The following is a 21,433-nucleotide window of genomic DNA, read 5'->3' as shown; positions in this document are numbered from 1 at the left end:
CAGTGCTTGCACCAGATCCAGAGGGAAATTAGGGGTTGAGGGCTGAGTTTACAGGTGGTCAAAGATGACTTTTAAGAACACAGATGAAAGGGGAGAGCGATGGTGGCAATACAGTCAGTGTGTTCACCTAGTCCCAGTAAACAAGACTGACAGTCACTCCTGTTCATGGAGGCAAACAGGACAGCCTGGACAGTGTGAACAAAAGAAGGAGAGGGGCCTGACATGTGGACTGTGGAGGTTCTGAGGGTGCTGACGGCCATGCCCAAGCAGAGGTCATGCCAAGACTTTTATGCTGTTGATAGCCAAGTACTTCTCAGAAGGAGCTAGAGAGCAGAGTACAGCCCTGGGGTCTAGAAGGTGGATTCAGTGGAAGGTAGTGGGCTCAGAGAGGCAAGGCTGTAAAAAAAAAAAGCCAATTCAGGAAGTCAGAGGCAGGCAGACAAAGACACTGGGCAGGAGGAAGATAAGAGTGCTTGGGAGGACAAGGGTCAACCAGGTAAGAAGATGGAGTGAGCTCAAGAGATTCCCTGGTGCTGGGTTACAGGATTCTGACCCTGCACCCTTGAAGTTTTACTTGTTTGGCCATTAGGAGTCACAGAATCCTGGATATGACCTGGGAGTTGGTCATTCATGTGCAGCAGAGGGGGATTTCTAGAAAGGTTGTGGGTATATATCAAATATGTCTTAATTCACCAGTTCACAGTGGCTCATAAAGAAAATTTCACTGATTACTTTTAAGGACAATAGGAAGCTTTCTCATTATTAAAACAAACAAACAAACAAACAAAAAACAACTGACTCAATATGATATTTGTTTATGATAATCTCATGGTAATCACCTTACTGATAGGGAAGTTTTCTTTATAGAAGCATCTCCACTATTAAATGGAGAAAAAAAAGGACAGAATTAGATTATGACTGTTTTGCTACACTTAATGATTCTAGTATCACACACAACAGAGAGAATATGCCTCCTGATGGAAGAAAATGGCATCTAGGAAGTAGCTTCACACATATAACATTAAACCTGAATCTCCCCAAGCCCCTAGACCTAAGTACCAATTTACCAGAATTATATGGGATAGCAGAGTATACTTCATGGGAAGGCAGTTAGCAAAATCCAGAGTATGGAAACTCTACAACAACAATCCAGACCCTTCCATCAAAAATCACAGTAAGTGTTGTGGAAAGGGTAGTGGGGAAAAACCTGCACAGTAAGAAATTCTTGGGAACATAACAATCCCTCTTGGAGGGTCTCTGCATTCTGATTAAAACAAAATGTAAATAAAGCAAAATAAAGATTATTGGAGAAATACGAACTCTAATAAGATATTTGATAATAGTAGAGAATGAATTGCTGAAATAATTAGAGAAAACAAAATTAAAGATCCAGTTTTTGTAAAGCTTGCTTGTAGAGTTTTTCTATATGGTTATAAGCCTGGGCCCAAACACAACACACTTAGTGTTTCCTAAGCTAATTGTGGCAATCATTTCACAATACATGTATGTCAACTAATTATGCTTTACACCTTAAACAACACCATATATCAATTATATCTCAATAAAACTGAGTGAATGAATAAACAGAGAAACATACTTGAAGAGAGAAGAAAATAGTCAAAGGTGAAACAGAGGGTAGTGTACCTTGGAACATAAAAGTGACAGATGTCTTGGGCTTAGTGACAAGTTGAATGTCAGTTCCTTTGGTAAAAAAAAAAAAAAAAAAAAAAAACAAACGGAACATGGGACTTGCTGATTCAGCTCAGATTTCAATATGGTGAATTTTATTTTACATGGTTGTCATTACTTTAAATGGCCATGGGCAAAAAAATATATATATATTCCTTCTGAAAAAGTCTTGAAGTTAAAATCCTGGCTTAATTAGGTACAGTTTATTAGTTTCAGTTCATTTGATTTTGAGATTCCGTTTTATGAGGCCACCTATCAAGAAAGAAGCAACTTACCCCTCCACAAGGGACAGTGGCTCCACCAGACCCCACTTTCTCTGAAGAGGTTCCTCTCACTTAATTGGAAATTCCATTGAAGCTGAAAGTGAAAGTTGTTCTGTTTGACTTTTGGCTTCCTTTCAACTTTGGGATTTACTCTTAAGGTCTAGTGGCATAAATTCCTCAGCAGAGATTGCTTAAGGAAGGTCTGTTCTTGCCAATACTTTCAGAGGACACGGTTCTTTCCAAGGCTACTCGATTATTGCTTCTGGAAAGTAAAAGAACTCTGTTCTCCCCACTAAAATGTGGCTTTGAAAATATAGTGTAATAGCTTGGCAGGAATGGTGAGGCAGTGGATCCAGGTGAAAGTGAGGAGTACAGATGTGACAGTAGGCCAGGAGGCTCCCCGCCACATGGAGGGAGACCCACAGGTTGTTTCTTTTTAAAGAAAAGGGAAGAAGGTATAGCATGAATTTTATATGAACTCAGTCCACCTTTCCATTTTTATCTCAGGCACTCCTAGCCCAGGCCTTCTGGCAAGTTAGGGCTTCCCATCCATCTCTCCACACTCCTACTACTCTTGGCCCTGACACTCAGTCTTCACCATATCACCCAGCATGTTTCCTCCACTAAGTCACCCAGACTACTAGTCCAACCAGAATGATTCTCTATGAATTACTGAACCACCAACTGCTGGAGTTGCTCAGTTCTCATGGCGCTAGGTTTACGTTCAGTTATTTTCAAATGTATATCTTTCAGTTCCCCACCTGACTCCCAAAACCTTAGTCACAAAATCTTTTCTCCTTCATTCCCCCATAATGCCTAGTAGAATCACCAAAGAAGGCATTTAATAACTTTATTTGTAAATAATAATCATCTTTATAAATAATAAATTATTTTTGTAAGTAATCTTATGAGTACAGCTTAGTTTTTAGGACTCAGGGATCTATTACGTCGATGAAGCAATCAAGAAAAAAGACATGAGAAAAGTTGGTAGTTTAGCCTGATAGCATTGTCTACACCCAGCACAATTCTTTTGCTGTGAGACAATGCCAGCTGGTCCTCCACATCTGTGTTGGGGATCAAGGAAAAAATAAGCTAGGCTCAGTCAGTGGATAGCCTGATCACTGTTAGCAAGGTAGAGAGACTGGTGAAATCACTCAGCCTAGGTTCCAAAAACATTTTTTGAAGGGAAAAAGCTTACAGTCATTACAACAGCTTCCATTATCATGAGCACTGCTGATCTCACAAATTACAGTAAGCTTTCTTGCTAATGTGAATTCATGCTAAACTTTAGCGAATATCAAATGAGTGATAAATGACCAAGACATCTAAGACATGGTGCATACCCACAGCAAACAGATTGCTTCTAAACTGATTCTAGCTCATCTGAAAATCCAGAAGATTGCATCTTGCTTTACTTTAAGTAGAATAAAATAGCAGAATATTGAATGTTTTCCTCCAGGCAGGGACAAAGCAGATCTTACAAGTAATCTTGTCCTTAAACTGGAACAGTGGGAAGCACTATTTGTTGTTGTGTTGTTTTGGATATATATTTTGTAAACAAAAATTCCTTCACATTCTCAAGGTAGAGGCAAAAAGGGAGCCTTATCAGAATTAGCACTCTGTGAAGGGCACACTGCCTACCTGCTGTGAGAAATGCACTGGAAGATCCATTAAAACCCACTGAAAAATCAGAGCCTCTAAGCTTCATTACAAGGCTATTAATAGGAAGCAAAATATTCTTTGTTTATGCTGTATTCTTGTCCAACAAGCTACAGGAAAGAGAATACATATTTATTAATATATAATCATCCTCTAGTGTCAACAAAGAACAGGGACACTACAACCTTTCCCAAAGGCTCCTGACTACAAACAACAGAGTGAAAGATTCTGATGTAGCAAGTGAGTCAGCTCCCGTCTGCAGAGAACCTGGGGGTGGGGAGAGAAAAGAAGACAGTGTTGGGAGCAGATGACCAGATCAGAACAAGCAGCTTTCAACTGGCAGGATTCCCAGGAGGTCTTCCCCAGGGACAGAGTTGGTGGAAAACATAAAACATCCAGAACCTCTGATGACAAACTCACCTCCAGATACCTGAAAACCCCGTACATATGAAGAGTAGTCTTGGTATTAAAGACAAATTATACAGAATCACACAGCCCACCTCCAAAAAAAAAAAAAAAAAGTCATACAATGAGTGGGAGTGATGATAGAAAAGATGGATTCTATACCTATAATTTTAATGTATATTGTTTCACTTACATCCTCCTAGCAACCTCATATGGAAGAAATTATTCTCATTTCACAGAGAAACTAAACCTTACAAGCAGTTCAATCACTGTCTTAAGCTGGAACTTGAGTCAATCCAAAGCAACCTAAAGCCACAACTGTGGTTCTCGCTGGCTCTCTGCTCTTCTTGAAAAAGAACACATTGTAAATAATCTCCCATTTTTTAAAAAGATTTATTTACTTATGCCTACAAGTGCTGATGTATAGGCCAGAGGTGTGGGGGGTGAGAGGATTCACCAGAGACAGAGTGAGGAACAGAACAGGCAGATCTACTGAAATACACTGCTGAGGGGAGCAGCGGATGAGTCAGGAGAGGTCTGCTGCGCCAAGTGGGTTGCTCCTTGGCTGGCCAGGGGATCGAACCCATGCTTCAGAGGCTGTGGACAGCTTCATAGGTTGTGTCTTAACCCTTTGTGCCACCAGGGAGGCCCAATAATCTCCCATTTTAGCCATAAGGACACAACGAGTTCTAGTTATATCTGAACAGTATGGACCAATGGTTTTCCAACAGAATCTTAAGATTCCTCTGTTAGACAAACCCATGTAGCTGCCTGGGCACTGCTGAGTCATTCGTGGATGTAACTGTTTCACCAGAGTTCTAAGTAAAATTAAAGTATTGACATATTTTAAAATGAATGAATAGGGCCTCCCCGGTGGTGCAGCGGTTGAGCGCTGGGTTGCGAAGCTGCCCGCAGCCTCTGCGGCACCGGTTCGATCCCCGGCTGCTCCCTGGCCACCAGAGGAGGGTCCCACATGGCGCGCAGACCTCTCCTGCCGCCCGCTGCTCCCCTCAGCAGTGTACTTCGGTCCTTCTGCCTGCTCTGCTCTCCGCTCTGGCTCTGGTGAATTCTCTCACCCTCCCGAGCTTCTGACTGTACCCAGTGCATGTATAAACAAAAACAAAGAAAGAAAGAAAGAAAACATGCCTCTATATAAAAAAAAAAAAATAAATAAATAAAAAAATAAAATGAATGAATAGAACAGATACATGCATATAGGTTAGAAATTGGGAAAGAAAAGAATACTGACATTGGAGGGAAGGGTTGAAAAGGAAGGAAAGAGCATTCAGCATAGTAGTGGAAGGACCCTAAAGTGAGGGAGAAGTGCCTACAAGATGCAGAGAACCCAAATGTGAAAAGCCCTAGGACAGAGCCAAGGTGTGGTCCCCTGCTTTTCACACAAATCTCTCAAATTCAGCCAAGGGTAGGTGAGTAGGCTATAATAGTCTCTTCAGTTTATCATGTATATGTTTGCTATTATCAAATGTAAAAACAAAATCAAAAACAAAATTAAGAATTGCCTTTACATTGCTCTTCTTCTAAGACTCCTGGCCTGAGCAGACCTGTACCAAGTGCTCAGTGCCAGCAAAAGTCTGTTCTAAATGCTTTCAGTGGACCATACCACTTAGCTCCTATTGTACCCCTTCTAATACCTCCTCAAGTAGATGGGAACATGGAATGGCTCTACTATTGGGTAAGTGCCAGGACCAGGATCCCAACCCAGCAGTCAGGCTGGGAGCCAGCAGGACAATTCACTTCAGAGACCTCGCCCCTCAGTCCAGGCAAGTAACAGTGTAGACAGTTGCAAAGAACTACCACCAGATGAAATGTATGTTGAACACCAAGAAAGCAAACACCTAACATGAAATTTCCCACTGAAAGTGTAGAGATGGAACCCTAATACTGCTCATTATTAGAAAATTGACACAACAGAAAAACTTAAGGAAAATTATTGTACTATTAGACTCTCAAATTTTGCAAGCCAAAATAGCAGACACAGTCATTTTCTCAGCTTGCCCCCAATATAAAAATGCAGTGGGAACAGTGAAAATTATTGCTCTTAAATCTCACTCTACGTCACATTACAGCACCAATATTTATGGAAGCTTCCATAACAAAAACTGTAAAATTTATAAACAAAAACAACTCTAACACTTCAAAATAATGTCAGTAAGACTGGAGAGAAGTTTCACATCTTGATCTCAGTAAGAAGACTCCATGAAGAGGGTCAGGGCTGTGAACATTCTTCCAGGATGTGCTACTGAAAAACACTCCCCTCCCCAGACTTTACCCAGCCAAAGGAAACACAGCAGACAATCAGTTACTTCTCCTTAGAGAAGTCCAGAGTGATTCAGAGCTGTCTTCCTTCACCTTTCTCTTCCTAAAAAAACTTCAAACTGATTTCATCTTTTTAAAGTTTAAGAAACGTCCACAGCCTGAATGCGGGGGAACTTACACTTGTAAACAGCCCACTTAAGTTCTTTTCCACCAAGTATCGGACAGAAATACACACAATCAGGATATTTTTAAGAGTCCCATTTGTATTTTAATTACATGATTAATTATGGACTCTGCATCTTTCCTTGCTGACTTAAAATTATTTTTTAATTGTTACTTAAAATTACCGTAAAATGTATATAAAACTGATATGAGAAATACTAAATTAATATATTATTTCATGGAACCCAGTTAGTACTTCAAGTATCCAAAGCCTATTCCAAAACACAGTGCCACCTTTGAAAACTATAAATTACCCACCTGGAGACACACCATCTTTCTTCCTTAAAAGAAGGAAAACATTCCCTTTGTGAAAATGCAAAACTGTTTTCTTAACACAAAAGCACAAGATCCTCTCCATTTCCCATAAGCCTACTTCCTAACCATTCCAGAAACAATTAAAGGAAAGCTGCCAAGGTGAGGAGGAAGGACTTACAGTTGAAGATCCCTGGAGGTGGATGTTCAGTCACCAGGAGACAGTTTTCTTCATCACTGTTGTCCCCACAGTCGTTCTGTTGGTTACAGACCAGTGACCCAAGATACAAGCATTTACCACTGGCGCAGGTGAATTTGCACTCTGAAAAAGCATAATAAAAGGCATGAGGCAGTCAGTGCAAGCTGGATGCTCTTGAATTTATATACCATGATAATTTGAGAACTCAGTCTATATGCAGATCCCAGTAAACTGAACTCAGAAAAGCATTATCTTGCTAAGGAGCTGCCATCTAGGAAACCCAAAGAGCAGGCACCGGGGCCTTCCAGTACCTGTTGTACTATCACCCCATCCCCCTGACCCACAAAACTATTGTTGCCTTACTTCCACAACCTGCACAGCAAAAGTCCTAACTGTAGGGTTCTTATTTATCTTAAAAATATCCTTGGCAGTTTTCCACCCTTCCAAGGGTGAATGAAGGGAGCCAGTGTAGCTGGGACTGGGGCCCAGACAGAACTCAGAAGCTCAGGATTGACAAAAGGAGGGTCATGCATTTCATGTCTGGTATATTGTGAAGCTCTGGGAAAAATATTTAACCTCTTGGGTGTTCATCCCTCTTGTGCCTAAGAAACACCAATTTTAATACCAGGCAGGGAGTGGCACTGACTTTATAACATAAAACATGAGAAAATAATGTGTGCTTTCTGCTACTGAGAAGCAACCATGCCAGGATGACTTAAAGAATAGCTGGAGCCCAAACCCAAATCTCTGTAAACCATACTGAATATGTATTCCCTCAACTCTGTAAAAAACAATATCTGAAAATGCAATGTACTTCCTTAAGACTTCAAAATAAATCAGCAAATTTAACACATTATTATCAATTTAAACAATTATGGATAAAGGAAATTACACAACTACAAACACGTGGGCATACAAACATCCAAGGATATCTCATAATGAATATCACTTTTCATCCTAACTATGAATTTTTTCTCAGGAGCACCCACAGAAATTGCAGGGTTTATTTCAGGAGGTCCCACTTTTTTTTTTTTTTTAAACTTTCACAATCCCACTGGCACTGACTACAACATCATCTTCATTTCTCCTTGATTTTTATCTACTGGAATACGGGTGGCAGGCTGGAAACATGTCCAAGGTCCTTTGGACACTAACATTCCATTTTTCAAATTCCACTTGATTCTTCAAATCAAATGCACACCCAGGCTAAGGAAACGTAAGACTGCAGAGAAAATAACCCTTTACCTGCTGTAAAGAGACAGAACTTAAATCCCCCAAGCATTTCTGTGAACCATTATGAAAGGATATTACAATTCTTCATTTGTTAACATTCTCCTGAAAATATGCAGGAAAAAGCCACTAACCACAATCCCTGACCTAGTACAGAATAACATGTGGACACAACCCAAATCCACAACCACAAATTCATAGCTAGCTGTACGGACCAGGTTAAAAAAACCTGTGTGCTGAATGTGATCCAGACATGTGATGTGGTAGGAGACTGAAGCTATTCTCTTTTCCCATAAGGTAGAAAGATTAAAACCCAGCTGTTCAAAATCACATTATTAAGTGACTTTTTAAAGACTTAATGGAAAAAGGGGGTGTCAAGGAAAGAATTTATCTTGTTTTCCAAAGGAAATATTGGAGTTCAGATTAATACCAAATATGACAAGGACATCAGCCAAAAACAGGTACTCCAGATGTTGTTAAAAATGTGATTGGGAAAATAGGATACTAACCTAGACTGAGTCACATTCCAATTTAACCACTGCTGTGATTTGAAAGGATATCAGGTTAGAGTACCATGTGTCAAGTTCAAGTAGAACTGAGCCAGCAGGGAAATGAAAACAGAGCTACACTTTACTCATTTTACCATGTTCAAGTCTAGAGTAATAAAGTGTTCAAGTCAAGGAAATAAATTATGTGATTCATTAATTTACATAACCAATATTTTAGCCCTTTCTATGTTATGTACCAGGCATTGAGACATGGAGACACTGATGAAAGCGCAAGCCCTCTACAAAGGGCTTAGAATTTAAACGTTTTTAAAATGTGAGCAATGACTAATACATAGGCTCACTCCTTCCAAGGACATATTTTCCTTCTTCATATCCTTCCATCTAAAGTACTTCCTGCTATATATAACAGGAACTCAGTGAATCATATATTTATTAAAGAAATAAATGATCTAACCTAAGTCTCCTATAAACCTTGTGAAATAATTTAGATATTATTATTCCCACCTAATAGATGAGGAAATTAAGACTCAGAAATAAGTGACTTGCCCATAATTAAACTTCTAATAAATGGCAAAGCCCAGATGTGTCTAAATCCGCTGCCTCTCCTCTCAGGGTCTCTCATCACTGCCTCTCGTTTTCTAAATCTGCTTCCGTGAATGTGTAAACCTCACCACAATAAAGATGCCCATGTATTTCACAAAGTTCTCAAAATAGCTTTTCTTGGGTAGTTTTAACATTAGTTAGGATACATTAACAAGGCTTGTAATGACTGATTTTCACATAAACTCACACTTAGATAATAGAAACGTCAGTATCAACCCACTGAATTTTAAATTTATAAAATTTAAATCTTCTCAATTGTAAGTGAACTGAATTTTGAACTAAAGGCCTCTCTGTCACACAGTCACAGCACAACTGGATTAAAAATTTGAATCTACTGTCTTCTTTATGTGGTGGAAAATTACTATAATGCTACTAAGTGTTAAAGATTAATGTAAAAGCTAGAATTGCAATGCAAGCCAGAGTAACACATCTGTCTAACTTAAGGTCAACTCATGTTGATAGAAGAGATGTCAAACTTCATTCGGACTCACCTTGCAAGGCCCTCTCTACCATCATGCTATCCAAAAGCCCACTGCATTCAGATATTAGGAGGGTAGTCCTCCAATAGCTAGCTTACTCAGATAGCTCAAAGAACCCTAGATGAGAGGTTCTAATCTTGGCTGTGTACTGGAATCACATAGACAGCTTTTAACACTTTGGATACCTAAGCTCCAGTCCAGGGCTCTGCTCTCTAGACTGAGGAGCAGCCTAGGCAGTGGAGGTTTTTAGAGATCCTTAGAATGATTCTGATGGGGCAGCCAAGATGGAGAACTACTGTCTAGCGAGAAGCATATAATTCACTTATATGAAGCACTCTATTTAGCTAAAATATTTGTAAGTAAAATGGAGTAAGTCGGTGTAAGGTCAGGACTGGCCACTGAGCAGGTTTTCTATGATCCAGCAGACCTGGTAAAGAAGGACTCAGAGTCCTCAGTGGTTTTTGCAGGTCTTTTATTGGGATTTACCTGGTACACAGCAGGCAAGGGTGCTGGGGGGCCGGGAGGTTGGCAGGCCTTCCAGCCCCCAGCAAGTCTTGACTCTATCTGGGCTCTCTGGAGTTCTCTGTTTCTCTCTCAGCTTCTACTGGCATCCTCATGACGCCGCCCTTAAAAGCTCAGTCTTAGCCCAGATGAATCCTATCTACCTATGCCCACACCCTATTCCAGGTGCCCGCCATCAGGCATGCTTTCAGGACCGCAAAGATCCATCATCTATCCTGATGGCGGGAGGGCAGAAAAGCCTGACATTTTTCCTTACCCTACAGTTGGGCTCTTTTTCGCACCTGCCACTGGCCTCTACAGCCACCAACTGCGGCTTTGTTTTCCTCCTATGTTACAGTATCCATATGTGACACTGTGTTATTGCACAAAGCACTTGGGTGTGTGAGCATGTGGCATGCACCACTCTGATTACAGACACCTGGGCTGAGAAGCAGGACCAGGGAGAGACTGAGAAGGGAGAAAGAGGCGAGAAACCAGAGAGAGCAGAGATTGAAAGCAGAGGGTGAGCTAGGAAGCACAGCTACTGCCTGCCTCCCTGCCTGGTCTGCCTGTGTACCAGTCCCCTGCTTCAGCATTAAAGGCCTGTCAAATCTATCGAGCACTCCAAGCTTTCTTTCCATTCGCCCAAAATAACCATGAACCTGCCAGGCCTGGAACATTTGCCCGTACAGTATCATAAGAGGAACTGTGGGAAAGCACCTTTGAACCCATTAGGGGCACTCATAGCCAGCTCTATGATAGAGGCAGAGCTTTCAAACTCTACCTTCTGAGCGGGAGCTGTTGATAGGAAAAAGGGTGTTGGTGTTTTTGGCAGTTAAACTGCTGGGATGTTTGGCACTTAATGGGGAGGAGGGTGTCTGTGGAGAAGCTGCCAGCTTGCTACATGTGGCTTCAGCTTGGGCCTCACTCTCTGCTCAGCTAGGTGGGGCAGGACAGATGGCATCCGGCCAAGTGCCCACCTGTACACTCTTCCTTCTTCCCAACCCCAATTTTTGCCTCCCTATAAATAAACTCTTATGTGTCTCTTTTTGAGTCATGTCCTACAGTCATAAATGCTCCAACATTTCTGACATTAAAATCCAGAACTTGCTCTCAGTCATGGAAGCCTTAATGTCAATAACAAGGAGATTAAACTTAGCCATTAGAACCTGTAAGTGAAGAGCAGGATTTTAAAATTAGTATAGATAATTTTACCACAACCAATTTAAGTTTACCTTTCCCAGTATACAGATAACAATATTTTCATTGTTTTACATATCCATTGCCTATTTCCATGCAAGATACAAGAGACTCCTCAGATTACTAAAAATGGAGCTACCATATGACCTAGCAATTCCACTCCTGGGAATCTACCCAAATGACACAAAAACACTGATTCAAAAGGCTACCTGTACCCCCATGTTTATTGCAGCACTATTTATAATAGGTAAAACTTGGTGTAGGGTAAGGTAAAAGTATCAGGCTTTTCTGCCCTCCCGCCATCAGGATAGATGATGGATCCTTGCGGTCCTGATTGCATGCCTGATGGCGGGCACCTGGAATAGGGTGTGGGCAGAGGTAGATGGGATTCACCTGGGCTAAGACTGTGCTTTTAAGGGTGGCATCACGGGGACGCCAGCAGCAGCAGAGAAGCAGAACGAATGGGAGAAGCAGCAGAATGGAGCAGAACCACAAGAGAAGCAAAGAGAAGAAAACGAAAGACTAGCAGAGCGAAGGAGAAGCAGAGGCCACCAGAGAATGCCGGAGAGCCCAAAAAGAGTAAAGACTTGCCAGGGGCTGGGAGGGCTGTCAGCCTCCAGCCCCCCGGCACCTCTACCTGCCACGTACCGGATAAATCCCAATAAAAGGCTGCAAAAGCCACCAAGGACTCTCTAGGACTCCTTCTTTACCTGGTCTGCTGGATCAGAAAACCTGCACTGTGGCCCATCCTGACCACTACACTTGCAAATGCCCCAAAATAGACAACTGGATCAAGAAGATATGGTATATACTCACAATGGAATACTATTCAGCAATCAAAAAAGATAAGCTCATGCCATTTGCAGCAACATGGAAAGGGGAGGTGGCAGGAGAGGGATCAGAACGAGAGAAGGAAGAGCACAGGGGACTGTGGTGGTGGAGCATGGGTGAACTGATGGTGGAAATTCTATGGGGACTACACCTGAGAAAAGAAGCCAAACATTGTAAAAAAAAAAAAAAATGAACAATGATAAAACTGTTAGAAACTGTTCAGCAATTCATTCGCTTGTAATAAAAGTATCTGTAGAGAGGTAGCCTCAGAGGGTAGGGCGTATAGAGTGTCCCTGGCGGGCTTCAGCAGAAAGGGTGTTGTGCAGTGATGGTTAAGTTATTCTCTATACATTCAGGTATCTCCAAAGTTGTTCTTTATTTTTCTTTTAAAGATTTATTTATTTATTTATACAAGCACTGGGTACAGTCAGAAGCGCGGGAGGGTGAGAGAATTCACCAGAGCCAGAGCGGAGAGCAGAGCAGGCAGAAGGACTGAAGTACACTGCTGAGGGGAGCAGCAGGCAGTAGGAGAGGTCTGTGCGCCATGCGGGACCCGTCTCCGGTGGCCGGGGAGCAGCCGGGGATCGAACCGGCGCCGCAGAGGCTGCGGGCAGCTTCACAACCCAGCGCTCAACCGCTGCGCCACTGGGGAGGCCACAAAGTTGTTCTTTAAACAGTAAAAAATAAATATATAAAGTATTTAATTGATTTTTTCCCTATCCTCCATGCTTATTTTATATACTTGTGTTTATCCCAATATATACAAACTTGTATTCTGCTTCCTTTTCTTAATAAGAGCATTTCCTGACTGCCTTAAAAACTTCAAAAAACAGGGCCTCCCCGGTGGCGCAGCGGTTGAGCTCTGGGTTGCGAAGCCGCCCGCAGCCTCTGCAGCGTCGGTTCGATCCCCAGCTGCTCCCTGGCCACCGGAGGAGGGTCCCACATGGCGCGCAGACCTCTCCTGCCGCCCGCTGCTCCCCTCAGCAGTGTACTTCGGTCCTTCTGCCTGCTCTGCTCCCCTCTCTGGCTCTGGTGAATTCTCTCACCCTCCCGCGCTTCTGACTGTACCAGTGCTTGTATAAATGAATGAATGAATAAATAAATAAATCTTTAAAAAAAAAACTCTTCAAAAAACATTACTAAAGACGGTGTATGCTCCACAATATACTCATCCAATTCCCAATCTGCTGATTCCAATTTTAATGTTTTTCTCATTTTTCAATACAAAAAGATAAAAATATAAATAAAAATAAATATTTGCCTCTTTTAAAAGGTCCAATACAACAATAGAGGGTTCCATCTTAGATACCAGTCTTATCAAAAAAGGAAAAGGGCTCCCCCATACTGTTATTTCCTGTATCAGCCTTCAGCAAGAGTTTCCATAAGGCATCAGATGACAACAGCCAGAAAGTAGCTAGTCATCAAATTAAGAAGATAAAGCTTTGAGGATCATTAGAAATGACAACTCAGTCTTTAGGATTATTCTCAAATTTCAGTTCTTGACAGTCTGGATGGCAGGAAATTGCTATATGCACACTCTCCCAAATTTTTTTAATGCAAGGAATCCATTCTGAATAGCTAAGACATTATCAATCTCATCTCTGTGGAAATCTGAGGGAGGCAAGTACAGAAATTGCCTGTGTCTGGAGAAACATCACAAGTCTATCCAAATAGCACGTGCAGTGTCAAAACTAAAAACATGGTGTTATTAATGATGTTCTCCCTTTACTCAGATGGGACTGGTTTTCCTGGCCATAAATTTGGAACAAAGTGAAATTTAAAGGTTTAAATTGTATATAATGAATTAAGTTACCAAAAACATTTAATAAGTCATATTTTAAGTGGTACTACTGAAACCATAGCTGTCCTTCAGAAAGACAAATGTGACATGATAAAAGGATATTGGCCCCTATAATGTGATTAACATAGAAAAGTCTCCCCTTTAAGATAGTAATAAAATTGTTACAAACCTGAATCCATTTTATGATCTGGCTTATTGTTCCCACTACGGTGCTGAAAAGATTGTTTTAATGTGTTTGAAATTCTCTTAGAACCATGAGTGGAAAATGTGCTGTTAAAAGTCCACGGGATTTCTGGGTGTTAGACTTCTAGTTCTAATCCTGCCCTTTAGAGAAGCTTGGAAAAAATTACCCGACTTTCATCAAAACACTATCAAGCATTTTAAAAATCAACAAAAGTCCTTCAGAACTTGAATTTGCGAATAGCAATATTTCTTTTCTGTATTTATAGCTAATGAATGAAACGACTTACTATATTTTTCTGTCTGTAACATGTGAAAATATATAAATCTTGTATAAATTCTTACTAATTTATTATAACAGCCCTGAAAGCATGAAGAGGTAAACACCATGTAGGGTAAGGTAAAAACTATCAGGCTTTTCTGCCCTCCTGCCATTAGGATGGATGACGGAACCCTGCGGTCCTGAATGCATGCCTGATGGTGGGCACCTGGAGTAGGGTGTGGGCATATGTAGATGGGATTCACCTGGGCTAAGACTGGGCTTTTTAAGGGCGTCGTCAAGGGACACCAGCAGAAGCAGAGAAGCAGGAGAGCAGAGAGAATGGAGAGAAGCAGAGCCATGAGAAGAGCAGAGAGAACGTGAGAAAACACCAGAGAGCCCAGAAAGAGTGAAGACTTGCTGGGGGCTGGGAGGTCTGCCAGCCTCCCAGCCCCCCAGCCCCCCTGCCTGCCATGTGCCTGGTGAATCCCAATAAAAGCCTGCAAAAACCCACCGAGGTCTCTAGGACTCCTCCTTTACCCCGACTGCTGGATCCAGAAAACCTGCTCAGTGTCCTGTCCTGCCCTTACAAACCACCTTTGAATAACTCCACCTATGAAGGAGTATCAATATAAGGGAAAGAGTTTGAAAGGAATCTGACCAAAATATAAACCAAAGCCACTATAAATAGTGGCTACCTCTGGGTACTGGGCCAGTAGCAATTTGTAAGTTTCTTGTGAATTAAATGTATTTTTTAATAAGGAAACATATTAAAGCCTATGAAGGTGCTTATATCTGACCACCCCAATATAAAGCTTATGAAGGTGATTAAATTGGGCCACCCCAAGGTTCTCAGAGTTGGTCTGATCAAGGAGAGATTATTTAGAGCTAAAAGCAATGAAGGTCCTGGAGGTTAAGGAGAAGCATGTATATCCCCTAATCCCTCGGCCCTTTCCCAGTAAAAGAAGCGATCTGTTTCCTCTAATGGCCCAAGAGAATGTCATTCGGGGACGTCATCCAGGTGTAGGTTTATCAGTAAATATGCCCTCTCTGAGGAACATGTCTTTCCCCTTAAAGAGGAAGTCACCCCTCCTTGTCACGCAGTTTCCCGCTTCTCTTCTCAGCACCCTGGGCCCCTTACCTCATTCCTTACTTTAGAATTAAAAGCTTTTCTCCCAGACTGGAAGCAGGACCTGATAATCAGTGTAGATCCCCCAGGTGAATGTTATTAAATTGATTTTTCCTTTGCTAACTCTCCTGATGCTGTTTTGATTACTCAACCAGGCCAGAGAAGAATCCAGAGGGGTGGGAAATATCCCCGTTTCTGGAAACCTATTTAAGGGGGAAAAAACTCTGGGAAAACCAAGTTTACAAAATTCTAAATCCAACACAATCCTAATTTGACTTTTTTTTTTTGCTTTTTTTTTTTTTTGAGATTTATTTATTTATACAAGAATTGGGGTACAGGCCAGAAGTGTGGGAGGGTGAGAGGATTCACCGAAGACAGAAGGGGGAACAGAACAGGCAGACGGACTAAAAACACTGCTGAGGGGAGCAGCAGAAGAGACAGGAGAGGCCTGCCACACCATGTGGGTATCTCCCTGGCCGGCCAGGAATCGAACCCACGCTACAGAGGCTGCGGACAGCTTCACAGCACTGCGCTCAACCTGCTATGCCACCAGAAAGGCCCTTTATGCTGTTTTTTAAAATACATTATTTAATTTATATTTTTTACATCACTGTGTATTCCCCATAAAATTCCCACCACCAAGTCACTCGTGAACCATCACCACAGTCCCTTGTGCTCTTCTCTCCCCTGTTTTGATATCTTTTACTCCCCCTCCCTTGCAGAAAGAATGTCTCTTATTTATTGCCTGCTAGTTTTGTTGTTTTATTATTGTTCTTGTTATATTTTTTCCTGGTCCCTTATTTGGTTCCCCTATAGGGCGCCTATAAAGTGAAATCATTCGATATTTTTCTTTTTCCTCTGTCTTATTTCCCTGAGCATGATCACTTCAAGCTCCGTCCATGTTGTTGCAAATGGCATGAGTTAACCATTTTTGATTGCTGATTTTAAAGGGCTAATTCTAAAATACTTAACTTCTCACAGCATCATCCAAACAGAAAGCTAGACACACAGTTCCAAACCACAAAGATCAACACTGTTTCAGATACAATGCATTTCACTTCACAAAGTACATATTGAGCAACTACGGCAGGCAGAACAGGAGAGCTATTAGTACTATCTACTGAGGAATGAGAGAAAGACAAGGAGTCCATCATGAGGCGTGGCCAAGCCTGCAGTGCTTTGCAGGTGACTGGTGAGAAAGCAGCTTTTATTGTGAGTGAAACTTGAGGCATTAAAGGATTCTGAGCTCAAGGACTGATACACTGACATTTTAATAAATGTTTTATTGCAGTAAATGTGTGTTTGTGTGTGTGTGTATCTGTGTGTGTGTATGATGTTCAGGTCAATGGGCTCATCAAACGTAATAGACACCCAAGCAACTAGCACACTAAAGGTACACATTAAGGTTCCTGACGTGTTCTAACTTTCATTTTCACAGGATGCCACTGTGTGTTAGATGGAAAATAAAACTGGAGGGGGCAAGATACTCAGTGGTGAAGAATCTTGTTTGCTTTGCTGAGGCTGTTAATGGGTCTCTTATAAGCATTTAAGTGAATGCACTGAATGTAATAGTAACCAGATGGTATCGAGCACTTAGTATACATTCATCAAGACTAACCTTGTATAACCCTCTCATGACTTTGCCCCAAGAGTAACAAACAGCATGAATCAGAAAACTCAAGGCTAGCTCTAAATTGTCCACTAATTCCTATCTTTCCACATGCATTTGAGGTATTTGGTTATGAGGACCACAGCTACTATTGGGACCAACATCAATGGATGCTCAGGTGTTCACAGCACTGAGTCCCAAAGTGGAGACCACTGTGGTGAAAGAGCAGCATGTGTGCTCAGGGGTGGAACACTAGTCTCAGGGCTTGTTGGGTAAGGAAAAATGTCAGGCTTTTCTGCCCTCCCGCCATCAGGATAGATGATGGATCCTTGAGGTCCTGAATGCATGCCTGATGGCGGGCACCTGGAATAGGGTGTGGGCATAGGTAGATGGGATTCACCTGGGCTAAGACTGTGCTTTTTAAGGTCGGCGTCACAGAGACGCCAGTAGTAGAACCCAAGAAGCTGAAGCAGAAGCCGAAAGAGAAGCCGAGAAGCAGCAGAACGAACGCCAGAGAGCCCAGATAGAGTGAAGACTTGCTGGGGGCTGGGAGGCCTGCCAGCCTGCCAGCCCCCCAGCACCCCTGCCTGCCACGTACCCACTGAACCACAATAAAAACCTGCAAAACCACTGAGGACTCTGACTCCTCCTTTACCCGGTCTGCATGGGATCAGAAAAACTGCACTGTGGTCCAGTCCTGCCCTTTACAGGGCTCTTTCCCTTTCATTCATTCATTCATTTACCCATCCATTCATTCATTCATTCAGAGTCTTGCACTACTCTGGGAAAGGAGCTTGGCCACAGGGAACAAGGGAGAAACAGTCCATGATCCTGAAATGCAGGCAATAGGCTTCTCGCTCAGCTCTTCAATATTGTGCTTTTATCCTCAGGCAAGAATCTCAACCTCTAGATTACTTACTGGAAAATGAGGTGTCTGGATTAAACCAGCAGTTTCTAATTTTCCCTCTCAACAGCTGTGAGGCAGGCTTCAGCAGGAGGTGGAGGCGAGGTCCATAAAGGAATTATGGCAGGACCACTAGGATTTCCTCTGAGATTTCATTCCAAAAAGGCACCACCAGCTAAGGTGGCTGCATAAGTCTCAAGTTCTAAGCATTCTTTTAGTTCTTACAATATGAAATTCTATAAAATTTGAAGAAAGAAATTTTAAAGAATGAAATCCCACTCTAGCCCTTTGGTACTTCTGCTACCCACACTTGATTAGTCTAATGAGTATCCAACTGACAGGGGATTATTAATTTCTGAATTCTGAGCATTTTGATACACATTAACACCATCTCTATGGGAGTCTTCCCATCAGTTATACAAATATAATAACTTTCTCTATTTCTTTGCTCCCACAGCTTAATGTCACTAAATTGTGATTGTCCCCTAAACAAATTCTATTTAGGATCTGGCTCCCATCACTGTATCAAAACTGACTGTCTAGGTCACCAATAACCTCTATGTTGTTAACTCCAATGTGGGCAACTCAGACCATCTTTCTCGATCATCTCAGACACAAATGATTACACTTATCACCTGGAACCATGTACTTCACAGATCCAAGGACAACTTCCTCTGCTCCTTCTTAGATCCTGATCACCTCCCTGATCTTCTAATTTTGGAGTCCTCAAGCTGACCCTCAGTCCTCTTCCCTTTTCTATACACCCATTCCCATATTTATACTGGACCTCTCCACCCCCTCCCTATATAGCATAATCCTCAATTCTTCTAACCATCTGTCCAGCATCTCCATGTGGAATACAACAGACATCTGAATGTATCATGTCCAAAACCAATACCTCATTTTCCCACAGAAACTTGTTCCTTCTCCATCTAAGAAATTTTACCTTCCATTTTGTTCTGGCAAAAATATTGGAGTCATCCTGACTCTTTCCTTTCTCTAATCCAGGAAATTCTGTTGGCTTCACTGTCAAAGCACAGCTGGAATATGGTCCCTTTTACAGACTCACAACAATCACCCTAGTCTAAGGTGCCATCAGCTCTCACCCAGATATCTTCAATAATCTCCTGACTAGCATCCCATCTCCTCCCTGTGTCCTTCCTACCACAATTTAGTACCTAGAAGGCAGCCAGATTGTTGCTGCTGAAATGAAAGTCAGATCAGGTCTCTCCTTACTCAAAATTCGAAAATGATTTCCATTTCAGTCAGATGAAAACCTAAAATCCTTGTAACAAACTACACAACCATCGATGATTGTGCTCCCATCAACTCTTCAACCTCCCACCTCCCTCACTTGGGTCAGCTGTCTACATATGGGCCTCCTTGCTGTCCCCTGTACTTACAAGGCTCATCTAAATGTGCTGTTCCTGTCTGGAACATACTTCACCTGCTTGGCTAACTCCCTCAGTTTCATCACACCTTCACTCAAAAGTCATCACCCCTATAGGGTCTTCTCTATTTAAAATTGGAAACTCCTTCCCTATTATACTCTCCCCATGTTCCTTGTCCTTCCAAACCTCCTCTCCTGTCTTATTTTTTTCCACAATATTCATTTCTATCTAAATGTATGCATAATGTTTCTTTTCTTTCTCCCTATAGATACAAATTATATGAATTATATTGTGTATCTCCTGATCCGTTGTAGGGTGCTGATCAAATCCTGAGTGGTTGTCATCCAACCAGAGATTGTGCAGGGCTGTGGTCTCTCAAAAGAAGACAAAACCTCTGAAATGGTCAAAGCAGGACTCCAGTTGTCTTTAAGGATGTCCAGACAGGTGACTCCCTGACTGCTGATACTGCAGTAATAGACTGACAGATTCTGATGCGGCAACCAGCCTTTGGTGGCTCCAATGGATAATCAGAATAAAATGTGATACACAGAAAAAAACATAGTACCTTCATATACAGAACCTGGTGGATCAAATGTAGCATATCTCCACTCATAAGTGTTATGCCCTAGGCCCTGCACTGCAGTTAGGAGGAAGATCAGGGTTATTTCAGCTAGCTCTTCAGAATTCTTTTAGCGCTAGTGGAAAACTCAGCAGTGTTTTTTGCTAAAAAGTTTGGTGGTGTTCTGCTGGGTGGTGGTGTTCTGCTGGTGGTGTTCTGCTGGGCGTTCAGACTTTGTAGAGACTGGGTCTCACTGGTCTGCATCTGAACTATACCTCTGGTGCTTGGGTTCTCACCACAGGCCGTCTGCTCATCATTAGGCATCTCGGTGAAGTTACTTCTTGGAAAACTCAGCCCAACTTCCCAGTTAACTCCCACACCACTATGTGGTTTTTAAGCCTTTTTAAGGCAAAGACTTAGCTAAAATTATTACTCAAATAGTTTTTTATTACCTGTATCCTCATAAAATAATTCCCTGCTTAGTCTTCAGTGTCATAAATATTTACGTTTTTTCCATCCTAGTCATCTGGCCTAATTCTTAAATCACTATGTTCTCTCTTGGTGCAGCCCCATGTGCTTGGGAGAGAAAACCCACTGTCCAGTGAAGCAGTGGACTATTTATTTAGGACACTGTCCCCTCCTTTCCTCATGGATTCCAGCAACATGAGAGCTGGGCGGAGACATGGAGCTCTCCACCTGCATTTTTTAAAAGTATCTGCAAACCACCTCAGAAGTCAGGGAATAAGACAGGTTTTACCCATTCAGTGTGCCACTGCTCCACTCCTGTTCTCAAGCTGATTACAGCTTTTTAGTTTTTCCTATGTGGATAACAACTGCCTCACTTTCTTGCATTGAGCCTCCTATGATTTATCTGCCTGGGATCCTCTGTCATGTTCCTTATAAAATTTCCCTTCTTGAAAGTTTCTAAGTCTGAGACTTCTAGAAAATAAAACCTCCTTGACTTCAAAGTCTCATAAATTCCTGTGTTCCCTATATCCCTTAGCCAACTCACATTGGAACCTTGAGATGGTATTTTTATATTTTTTTAATGGAGTTTGCACTGCACAAAGGACGGTTTACTACCTTTGTTTGGTCTTACTATTCCTTCTGGTCACTTGGAAGTCCTTCTTTGTCAACTGATATAAACATCCCTCTTTAGGCCTGACTCAGACCTACTAGCCACAATTGTCCCCAGGATTAGCTAATGGTCTCCCATTCATGAGGGTGTCATATCCAGTCATGTTCAAAGCTTGTTCACAATGTACACAGTCTCAGAATGTTC

At 41.9% G+C, this 21,433-nt stretch overlaps 1 protein-coding gene and 1 pseudogene across 6 annotated transcripts in view; both read right to left on the bottom strand.

Moving 5' to 3' along the window:
* Positions 1 to 21,433, bottom strand: part of LDLRAD4 (low density lipoprotein receptor class A domain containing 4) — a 589,432-nt gene that overhangs the window by 281,994 nt on the left and 286,005 nt on the right. For all 6 annotated transcript variants that reach the window (XM_054694231.1, XM_054694236.1, XM_054694232.1 and 3 more), the window contains one exon: positions 6,949 to 7,089. In XM_054694231.1, coding sequence (XP_054550206.1) covers positions 6,949 to 7,089 — 141 coding nt within the window. The remainder of the gene's footprint in view (positions 1 to 6,948; positions 7,090 to 21,433) is intronic.
* Positions 19,877 to 20,496, bottom strand: LOC119242830 (ubiquitin-conjugating enzyme E2 E3-like; annotated as a pseudogene).

The sequence above is a fragment of the Talpa occidentalis genome, unplaced genomic scaffold (genome assembly GCF_014898055.3).
Source record: "Talpa occidentalis isolate TD23 unplaced genomic scaffold, MPIMG_talOcc4v2.1 talOcc4.13, whole genome shotgun sequence".
Lineage (NCBI taxonomy): Eukaryota > Metazoa > Chordata > Mammalia > Eulipotyphla > Talpidae > Talpa > Talpa occidentalis.
Note: the sequence above shows the minus strand (reverse complement) of the source record. Positions and strands in the feature narration are given on the sequence as shown.